The following is a 9845-nucleotide window of genomic DNA, read 5'->3' as shown; positions in this document are numbered from 1 at the left end:
CCCTGGGCCGCGGGGGCTGCAGAGCCCGGTGCAGGGCGGCCCCGGTGCCGGTGCCGGTTCCCAGCCGCAGCCCCGCAGCAGCCGGGCAGCGAGCCCACCGCGGCAGCGCCTGGCTGGGAGCGCGGCTGAGCCACGGCTGCCCCGGGGTGGGACCGCGCGGGGCGGCCACACCGGGGGCGCGGTGCTGTAGGGGGGCATGCAGGCACTGGCACCCCTAGGCCGAAGTGATGGGGACCCCGCCCTGCAGCCTGCTTTGGCTTCCCCGGCCCCGTCTCCAACCAAGGACCCCATGTGGGTCCCCCTCATGCCTCCGTCGTTGCGGTGGGCATGGTGATGGGGCTGGTCCCGGTCCAGCACGCGCCCACGGCAGCCGGTGCCATTCCTCACGTGGGGTTCCTCGTCCCCGTGGCCCCACCAGCAGCGCAGGGCTGAGCCCCAAGGGAGAGAGGGCGAGCGGGCGACGCCGCACACCAGCACCCACCACCGCCGGCGCTGGGACCTCTCCCAGAGCTGGGGGCTCGGGCTCCTGCACCAGCACCCGTTGCGGCGCGGTCCCCAGCCACGGCATGGCCCACGCTGGGAGCGGGTGAGCGGGCCGGGGGCCAGGCCACCCACCGTGAGCCGGCAGCGAGCCGGGGAGGAGGAAGGGCAGGGAGAGGAGCGGGCCCACGGCCAGAGCCAGGGCTGGTGGTGGGGAGCAGGCGCCGGTACGGGCAAAGGGAGCCCTGGAGGCGGGTGGCCCGCACGGCAGAGGAGGCGGCTGGGCTCTGCCCCGTCCCACCCCGGTGAGCTCAGGGACCAGCGATGCCGAGGGCTGCAGCCAGCAGAGCTGGGGCTCCGCTCCCCTTGGGGCCACGCTCCCAGGCCCCCGCACAGCCCCGGCTCCAGCCCTGGTGCGTCCTGCGCGGGGGCACCCGTCCTGCTGCAGCCCCAGCTCCCTGCCCTGAACCGGGCACCTCCGCACCCCGTGTGTGTCGGGGACGGGTCCCCACCCGGGGGCTGTGCCCTGGGGGGCAGCGATGGGCTGGGTCCCACCATGCTCCCAGCGCTGGGCCCCTCGCCCGGCTCTGCCCGGGGCCGTGGCCGCGTGTTCCCAGGCGGAGGCTGGGAGCCCGGGCGGGCGAGCGGCCCGGCCGCGCTGTGTGGGAACCAGACGGCCCCTGGGCACGGCTCCGCGGCGCTCGCTTCCTCCCGCGCCCCCGGGGACCGCGCGAAGGAGGGGGCTGAGGTCAGCCGCGCTCGCTGCAGACGGCTCCGGAGACGCCAGCATGATCTAGGCGCTCAAATATTGTTTTCCACAGGGGAGGGAGAAGAAAAAAAAAAAAAAAAGGGAGAAAAAGCAAAGCCCAGGGACGAGTGACCGTCGCTGCTGCAGCGATGACGAACAGCAGCCCCCTCCTGCCCTGCCCGCGGCTGGGACGTGGCCATGGCCCGGCAGCGGCCGTCTGGGCCGATAACGGGGCTGACGCGGTGGCGGTGCTCCCGGTCCCCGAGTGACGCCAGCACCGGCCCTCACAGAGACCCCGGGGCCTGGCCAAGCTGCGTCCTGCTGGCCTTGGGGAGCCGGGGGCTTGGCCCCACAGCCAGCCCCCACACATCACAGAGCCCCCCCAGCGACTCAGCATCCTCCTCCCATGCCCGCCACGGGCACTGGCTGTGCCCCACGGCCCCACCAAGGTGGAGCGGGATCAGCCGGGGCAGCCCCGTGCACCTGCATCCCCCAGCCTGGGGGCATTGCCCCCCCCCGGGGGTCCTTTCCCAGGGGCAGGCGGGTGGGGGCACGGGCACAGGTCCCCACTTTGCCAGCATCGCTCTGGACCAGCTCAGGGCTGCGAAGGCAGTGGGACGGCTCCACTCCGGCGCGGTGGAGATGCCGGCCCCAGCCCACGGGAAGGGGCTGGTGGCCACGTCCTGGCCCGGGGCTGCGTGGGGACCCCATCCCACCCCACCCCACCCCTCCCCACCCCAGCAGAGCCCAGCCCGTGCCCAGCCTGTTGGTGGGAGCAGTGACTCAGCCGGTGCCTCCTCACCGGCAGCCGCCCGGGATGATTCAGGTCGGAGGAATCCTGCCGAGACGCAGCCGCTTTCCTCGGCCGTTCCCACTGCAGCCGCAGACGTGCCCACGGGCAGCCCCGGCACGGCCTGGCGCTGCAGGGCCCCCTGCTCGGGGAGCTGCGGGACCTGGCAGTGGGATGGCCCCAAGCAGGGACCCCCGTCCTCCCCCTGCACCGTGCCAAGCACCTGCGCCCCATCCCACAGAGCCCCTACAACCCCCCCCCAGCAGCTCTCCAGGTGGAGCCCCCACCGAGGCCGGCACCAGCACGGGGTGAAGCCGGGCACAAGTGAGCAGTGCAGGGTATGAGGGGCCGCGGGGATCACTCTTGGGGCGCAGCACATCCCCCTGCCCCTCATGGATGAGGTTCCCCCCCCCAGGATGGGGCTTTGGGGGCTCCTGGTGCTTTATCGCAGAGGGGCCTCATCCCCAGCGTCTCCCGGGGATGCAGGACCTGGAGGCGGGTGACGGGGGCACCCCCTCCCCGTACCCTGGCCCCCCCATGGCCTCACCATCCGACGGCAGCACCATCGTGGTGGGAGCCGTGGTGGGTGGCCTCGGGGACACGTGTCCCACAGCCAGCGCCCGGGTGGGAACAGAGCAGCCCCCGCTGCGCCCCTGCCCGCTCCCCATCCCGAGCAGGGCGCAGAGATGACAGAGGCAGCGTGGGCGAACGTGCTTTATTCCGCCGCTGGGGCCCCGCACGGTGCCGGGGGCTGGGGGGGTGGGGGGACCAGTCCGTCACTCGAAGAAGAACATGCCGGGTGTCCGGTAGAGGCAGTGGGGCAGCCCCAAGGGGTAGCCGCTGCCCCCCTGCAGCGGGATCGCTCCCCCCGCGCCCCACGACTCCTTCTGCTCGCCCGCCCGTGGCCCCGCGGCCCCGAAGGGTGTCTGGCGGGGGGCAGGGGGGGCCGCAGCGGGGGCCGCGGCCAGGAGATGCTCCAGCGCCGTGCCGCAGGGCCGCTCGTTCACGCAGAAGCTCAGCGCCTGCACCCGGCACTGGTAGCTGCCGCCCAGCGCCTCGGGCCCCGAGCGGCCGAAGGAGCCGAAAACGGGCACGGGCGGCTGCTTGTAGCCGTCGCCGTCGAGGAAGCAGGGCGCGGGGGGCTTGCCCGCACCCAGGAGGGCGCTGGGGAACATGGGGGGCACCTGCCCAAAGGGCTGGCCCAGCCCCAAGGTGGGGGCCGCCGACTCCTTGCACTCCAGCTCGCCCCGTGGGGACGCGGTGGGGGCCGGGGAGTCCTGCGCGGGGTCCCTGGGCTCGGCGGGCAGCAGGGCACGGTGCTGCGCCGGGCGCTCGCCGGGCACCGGGTACTGACCTGGCCGGGGCAGCTGCAGAGCCGCCGGGAGCCCCCCAAAGGCAGTCTCCTTGGGCTGGGGGGGGGCCGGTGGCCGGCTCTCCGGGGGGGCCCCATGCGGCGGGCAGCACGGCTCCTTGGCGAAGAACGGCCCCTTGGGCTGCGGCGCGTCCGGCAGGTACAGGCAGGGCTGCCTGGCCCCAGGGGGGGGCCGCCGGGCGCAGGGCTCGGGGCACCCCGGCACCCCTCCGCCAGCATCGTCGGCCAGCTCGGGGGGGCCCAGCAGGCGTCTGGCGGCCACCGGCGAGGCGAAGCCGCCCTCCGCCTTCCCCTCCTCAGTTGGCAGGGCAGCGGGCGGCCCCCGTGAGCGGGGCTTGGGGGGCTTTCTGCGCCCCTCGTCCCCCTCGGCGCCCGGCGCGTCCCGGAGGCCCCTCTTCCTGGTGAAGCGCCGGCGGCGGCGCAAGAAGCTGCCGTTCTCGAACATGTTGTAGCAGTCGGGGTCCAGCGTCCAGTAGTTGCCCTTGCCCGGCTTCTTGTCGTCGCGGGGCACCTTGACGAAGCACTCGTTGAGCGAGAGGTTGTGGCGGATGCTGTTCTGCCAGCCCTGCTTGTTCTCGCGGTAGAAGGTGAAGCGGCCCATGATGTAGCGGTAGATGCCGCTGAGCGTGATGCGCTTCTCCGGCGTGCTCTGGATGGCCATGGTGATGAGGGCGATGTAGCTGTAGGGCGGCTTGGTGGCCTCGGGGACGGCTGGCGGAGAGGGGCCGGGGAAGGGGCTGTCGGGGGCCGGCCGGCCGCGCAGAGCCGCGCTGCCGACGGCGATGTCCGGCTGCATCCTCCTGCCCGGCCGCAGCCGTCCTGCTCCGCTGCTGCTGCTCCTGCTCTGCCGTCCGGCTCCGGCCAAGCCCATTAAAACCCCGCGGCGGCCCAGCCTCCCGCGCCCCGCCGGCGAGGGGGCGGTGGGCCCCTCCTCTCCGGGACCGCGGGGCCGCCCAGGGCGGAGCGGGGGCCCCATCGTCCAGCGCCGGTCCCTGCGGCCGGACGCGCTGCCAGGGCCAGCCCTGCGGCCGGGAGCCAGCGGCCATGGGTTGGCACCGCCACGGCCTCTCCAGGGCACGGCCCCGCTGCCCCAGCCCCGCTTCCCACGGGAGGTTCCCAGGGCCTGGGTCTCATCCTGCCCGGACACTGCTCCCCCGGGAGCCCCGGGTGATGCTGGCAGGGTGCGGGGGCTGCAGCGTGCAGGATGGGGCTGTCCTGCACCTCGGTTCTCCGGCTGCCCCCTGCCCCTGGGGTGGTGCTGGATCCCCGCAGTGTGCTGGATCCCCGCTGTGCACCAGATCCCCGTGCCACGCCGTGTCCCTGCACCATGCCCAGCTGGCTGGGGACATCGCCTCCAGGGTGCGCCACGATCCCCCCCTCCTCACCCGTCGCCAGGGGAAACTGAGGCACGGGCAGTGAGTGCTTTTGGGACACGGTGCCACGTTGCAAGGGCAGCTCACGGGCACCTTGCCTCTGCCTGCAGCCCCACCAAGAGGCCAGAACCAGAGGGCAGGACGGGCGTTGAGCTAGCGTGGCTCCCAGCAGGGTGCTCAGCTCCCGCTGCCCTGCGGCACGAGGCTCTGCCTGGCTCAGCTCCCCCGGCCGCCTGCACCCGCCTCGATCTGGCACCCCGCGGTGCTGCTGGCACGGCCCCAGCCCCACGCTGCAGCCCGCGGTATGAAACACAACCTTTATTCCTACATACCACAACCAGCGAGTCCCCGCGGTGCAAAGCACAAGGACGGAGCTGGCTGTCCCCTGCCAGCCTGGACCGCTGCCCTGCGCACCAAACAAGCACCCAGCCACCCCCCCAGATGGTTCCCAGTGGTTCTCGGGAAGAAACACGGCTCCTGCTCCGGCCAGCGTCCACCCACCTCCGTCCCCGCCGCGCCAAGTGCCCCGCGCACGGCAGCTTGCGGCATCGCTGCTGGGAGGCCGCTTGTCCCCAGGGCCGGAGCGCAGCCGCGGGGAGGCTGAGCACCTTGCTCCGCAGCGGTGAGCACGGTCGAGGCTTCGTCGCGCCTCGGCTGCCCCGCTCAGGGCTGGCAGAGCTGCTGGAGGACGTGGACGATGTGGCCGGGAGCGCCGGGGGCACAGGGCTGGGGGCAGTCGCGCAGCAGCGTGGGGCCGATGCGCTGGGCGTGATGGAAGAGCTCCCGCGCGAACACCGGCTCCACCTGCGGAGGCACAGAGCCGCCGGGAGGACGGGGTCTGCGCCCGGGATCGGGGCGCCCCGGCCCCCCGCTCGCAGCCATGGCGAGCGCCAGCCCCGCGCGTACTCACGTGGGCCATGATGAGCTTCTGGAAGTGGTGGCTGGCGCTGGTGGGGTACTCCTCGCCGAAGCACAGGTGGATCTGGTACTGCGGCGCCGGCTGCCCCTGGCTCAGGTACCTCCGCAGCTCTGCAAGACACCGGCCGCTCGCACGGGTCCCCCCGACGCCGTGCCGGGGATGGGACCTGTCCCCAGCGCCCTGGGGACCCCGAGGGGTGGCAGGGGCTCCGGGGCAGGGGCCGGAGGACCCTGCGTGCCCGTGGCGCGGGCGGGCACTTACGCTGCAGGAACTGCTGCGTGTCCAGCAGCTTGTAGGTCTTCTCCCGCTCCAGCTTGTTGGGCCAGTCCCGGTGCGGGGCCAGCGGCCCGTTCCAGTACACCCTGCCCTGGCACTGGCGCTTCATGAAGACCCCCTCGGGGGCCACCCACAGCAGGACCCCGCGTTCCAGGTGGGGCAGGAGCCGCTCCAGCACCTCGGTCACGCCGGCCACCCGGCTGCTGCCGCCGAGCGCCCGCGGCGGGGGGAACTCGATCTGCTCCATGCACGAGGGGCCGTAGAGGCGCTCGCTGTCGGCGGGCTCGGCGCGGGAGGCGATGCGGCAGCCCTCGGCCGTGCGGGTGGTGAGCTCCTTCACCAGCACGTCGCAGTAGTAGAGGCGGACGTGGAGCCAGCAGTCTGCGGCGAAGAGGGGGTTAGCGTGGGGTTGGGGGGGCACCGGGGGCTGCAGCCCGGCCAGAGCAGCTCCTACCTGAGTGGTTGACGTCCTCGACGGGGAGGTAGGACAGGGGCCTGGGGAGGAAGTGGCCGTGGGTTGGGTTCCAGCCGTAGAAGACTCCCCGTATGTGGTACCCTGGGTCAGGACGGAGATGGCAGAGGGATGTGGGCAGCTGTCCCCGGGGGTCCTGTCCCAGCCCCAGCCCCCAGGGCTGGCGGGTGCTTCCCACTGCTGCTGCTCGTTGCTGCACCTCGTTAAAGCCCCTCAGTGCATGACCAGGCAGCTTCGCTTTGGGACTCAAAGGAGGGGAGCCCCAGCCCCGGTCTCCATTCCCATGGGCACAAGGCTCTGGAAAGCGGGGTGCCTCCGGCGGGGCAGCGATGCCCTCCTGCCCCAGCCCCATCCTGCGTGACCCCCCACCCCCACCCCCAGGGCTCTTTTCTCACCTCGCTCAGCCGGGTGGGCAGAGAGCAGGGGGAGCGCAGACGCGTGGCAGGACCCCCTGGCGCCCCGCACGCCCTCCTCGGCCGGGCTCCCTGCGGCACGGCCCTGGGGATGAGAGCGGCGGCGGTGAGGGCCAGGCCGGCAGCAGGGGCACCTGAGCCGGCTCCGGGCCCCCCCCCCAGCACCCTTCTAGGTGGGGGCTGGCTCACCTGCAGGTCCTCGCCGGCTGGGGGCTGCGGGCCACCATCGTTCTCTGTGGGGAGCGAGGAAAAAAAAACCACTGAGCCCCACAAACAGTGGGAACGGCCCCCGGGGAGGCGCTGGCTCCCCAGGGAAAGCAAACCCAGCCCGGACCCGCAGCGGGCGGCCAGGGCGCAGCCTCGGGAAGGGCTTTGCCTGAGCGCAGCCCAGGGCACGGCTGAGGAAGAGGAGTGGGGAGGAAGGGCCCCAGGGGGGGCAATGCCTGCGGGATACGGGGCTGGCAGGGGAACGGCACGGGCGCGAGCCCCGAGCCTGAGCGGGCGGCGGGTGTCAGGGCAGTACCTGCGTCGCGGGCGCCCTCGGAGACGATCTGGTACACCTTGTAGGGCTCGGAGATGTCGAGCTGGCTCCGCTCGGGCACCTCCTGGAAGTCGGTGCTCTTGTTGAGCGCGCAGCGCAGCCGCGTCTTCCAGGTGGACGGGTCGGCCTTGTCCGTGCCCTCGTGGTACTTCCCCTTGTACACGGCCCAAGCCTGCGGGCAAGGGGGGGGGGCTCGGTGCTGCGGGGGCTGCCCGGACCCCAGCCCCCGGCTCCGCTCACCGGGACGGGGGAGAGGGGACCGGAGGGTGGCTGGGGAGGGGGGAGCCCACGCGTGGGGAGCCCACGGGGCTGGGCTGGGCGGCGGGGGGGGGTCGCGGCCGTGGGCCAGGGGGCGGCGGGGAGCCGGGGGGAGCCCCGGGGGGCGCGGGGCAGGGGGTGGCCGGGGGGGGGGGGGTTGCGCGGGGGGCTGCGGGGGTCGTACCCTGAAGAGCGCCGCGTCCTGCTGCTGCCGGTAGTCCTGCTTGGCCGCGTGCTTCCAGGGGATGCGGAACAGCGTCCTGCGGCCGTCCTCCCAGCGCAGCCCCGGGTAGCGGCCGCTGTCGATCTGGGCGATCAGCCACTCCTTCAGCCGCATCGGCGACCCCGGCTCCGCCATCGCGCCCCCCGCCCGCCCCGGCCCCGCGGTGCCCTCGGGAGCGCGCCGGGGAGGCGAAAGCGAAGGCGGGGGCCGGGGACTTTCGCTTTCGTTTTCCCGGCCGCCGCTTTCGGTTCGTTGCGACGCCGGGATCCCGGCCGGGGGGGCGGCACCGGCGGTACCGGAGAGCACCGGGGACCCCCCGCGGGGGCCGCGCCCGGGGGCTCCGGGCTGCGGGGAGCCCTGCCCGCCGCCCCCTGCTGCTGCCCTGGGCACCGGGGCGCCTCCCCGCGCCCCCCCGGGGCTCCCCCCGCCGCCCCCGGGGTCGCCCCTCTCCCGGTTGCCGCGTCCACCTCCGCCCCCCCGGCCCGGGGCTGAGCCGGGGGAAACCGGGGGGAACCGGGGGGAAGCGGGATGGGAACCGGGTTGGAAGGGCCTGGCCCATCCCGAGCCCGCGCTGCCTGCCCGGTTCCCCGGGGGCTCCCGGCACCGGCGGCCCCGCGGGTGGGCGCATTGCTCGTGGCCGCGGTGCCTCTTCCCGCACGCCGGGCAGCAGCTCCTGGGCTCCTGCAGCCTCGCGGGGGCTTTGGCTCTCGTGCGGGTGCTTGTGCGGGTGAGACGAGCGGGGGCACACGGCCCCGGGCGGCCCCTTCGCTCCCGGCTGGCTCCCGAGCATTTTTCCCCGCTGCCCGTAGTAGGGCCTGTCCCTCCCTGCGGCGAGGAGCCCGGCTCGGCCGTCCCACGGGAAGGGGAAGGGGTGACACGTGCGGAAAGCGAACTCCACAATCAGTTAAATTGTGAAGTAGGTACGTTTATTCAGCGCCGGGCAGCGTAGGGGTAGTCCCACCGAAGTCGTGCGCGCCCCAACGCGGCCCTAGCCTTGGTTATACGCTTGGTTATGTGCTACATATGCATGAAGTTTCTCGAGACGCCTGTACATGTGCATGACCTATCCCCGCTTTGTATTAAAATCAGTTCCAGGGAGTCATTTTCGTAGATTCCTCCTATCCACGCCTGTGCAGTGTTTTCTGGTAGTGGTCGCCAGGGGTCCTGGGGATGAAGATCAATGAGTCTTCCTCACCACCACTGGTTGACTTCTCGTCTCAGCGCAGCCTCATAAGCTTCTCAGCTTCTGCTTAAACTGCAGATTCGGTTTCAGTTGGTTCTGGAAATGTGTTTCCTGTTTCTATCAGGAACTGTTTTTTTGTGAGAAATCTCAGAATTTCCTGTTTCAGTTTCTTTGCACAATAGGTAGGGGAAGATATAGTACCTGTCCCTTAGCCTGTCTTATTTACTAAAATCCCTTCGGCTTCCTCTCACACGTTCATTAGCCGATCTTATCTGCTAAAATTCCTTCAGCCTCCTCTCAGGGGGATCTCACCCCGCTTTGCCCCCGGCCTCCCCCGGCCCACCGCAGTGTGACGGCCGTGTGGGCAGGCTGGGGGGCAGCGTGCCCGGGGCTGCGGCCGCCTCTGCAGCTCCTCCATCCCCGCTGCCCCGGTGGGTTTCCTTTCCAGTTCTGAGTAAGAGAAAGTTGCCCCTTGGCTAGGAAGCAGACGAGGCTCCCGAGAGCCAGCAGGCTGCTCTGAGCTTGAAATCCTCGAAATGAATAAGCGGTGACACAGTGCCAGGCTCCGGCCTCCCCCTGCTGCCTGCGCCCAGCCCCGGGCTTTCCCGCGCAGCGCGGGGACGGGGACACGGCCCCATGGCGCGGAGCACGTGGGGCCACGCAGGGTGCGCGAGCCGGCCACGCTGGCAGGGGTTGTTCTGCTTACAGAGCCTGCCCTCGGCCTCCCCACCGCAGAGCGAGGCCTGCCTGCCCTGCCTGCCCTGCCCTGCCCGTGTGCTCGGGGCTGCGGCTAACCC

At 72.3% G+C, this 9845-nt stretch overlaps 2 protein-coding genes across 2 annotated transcripts; both read right to left on the bottom strand.

Moving 5' to 3' along the window:
- Window positions 1–2719: 2719 nt before the first annotated feature.
- Window positions 2720–4366, bottom strand: FOXS1 (forkhead box S1; the record flags this gene model as incomplete). Its single annotated transcript, XM_083802045.1, has 1 exon — window positions 2720–4366. One exon carries the CDS (start codon window positions 4364–4366, stop codon window positions 2795–2797), a length of 1572 nt encoding a protein of 523 aa, XP_083658171.1. The 3' UTR covers window positions 2720–2794.
- Window positions 2720–8032, bottom strand: LOC310882799 (interferon regulatory factor 4-like). The gene is made up of 8 exons (XM_083802047.1): window positions 7827–8032; window positions 7367–7556; window positions 7033–7076; window positions 6826–6928; window positions 6413–6514; window positions 5944–6339; window positions 5674–5792; window positions 2720–5567 (listed from the first exon to the last, which is right to left on the bottom strand). The coding sequence occupies exons 1-8, from the start codon at window positions 7998–8000 to the stop codon at window positions 5427–5429; spliced, it is 1269 nt and encodes a 422-aa protein (XP_083658173.1). The 5' UTR covers window positions 8001–8032; the 3' UTR covers window positions 2720–5426.
- Window positions 8033–9845: the final 1813 nt, after the last annotated feature.

Source organism: Anser anser (assembly GCF_964211835.1).
Source record: "Anser anser genome assembly, chromosome: 16".
NCBI classification, from domain to species: domain Eukaryota; kingdom Metazoa; phylum Chordata; class Aves; order Anseriformes; family Anatidae; genus Anser; species Anser anser.
Note: the sequence above shows the minus strand (reverse complement) of the source record. Positions and strands in the feature narration are given on the sequence as shown.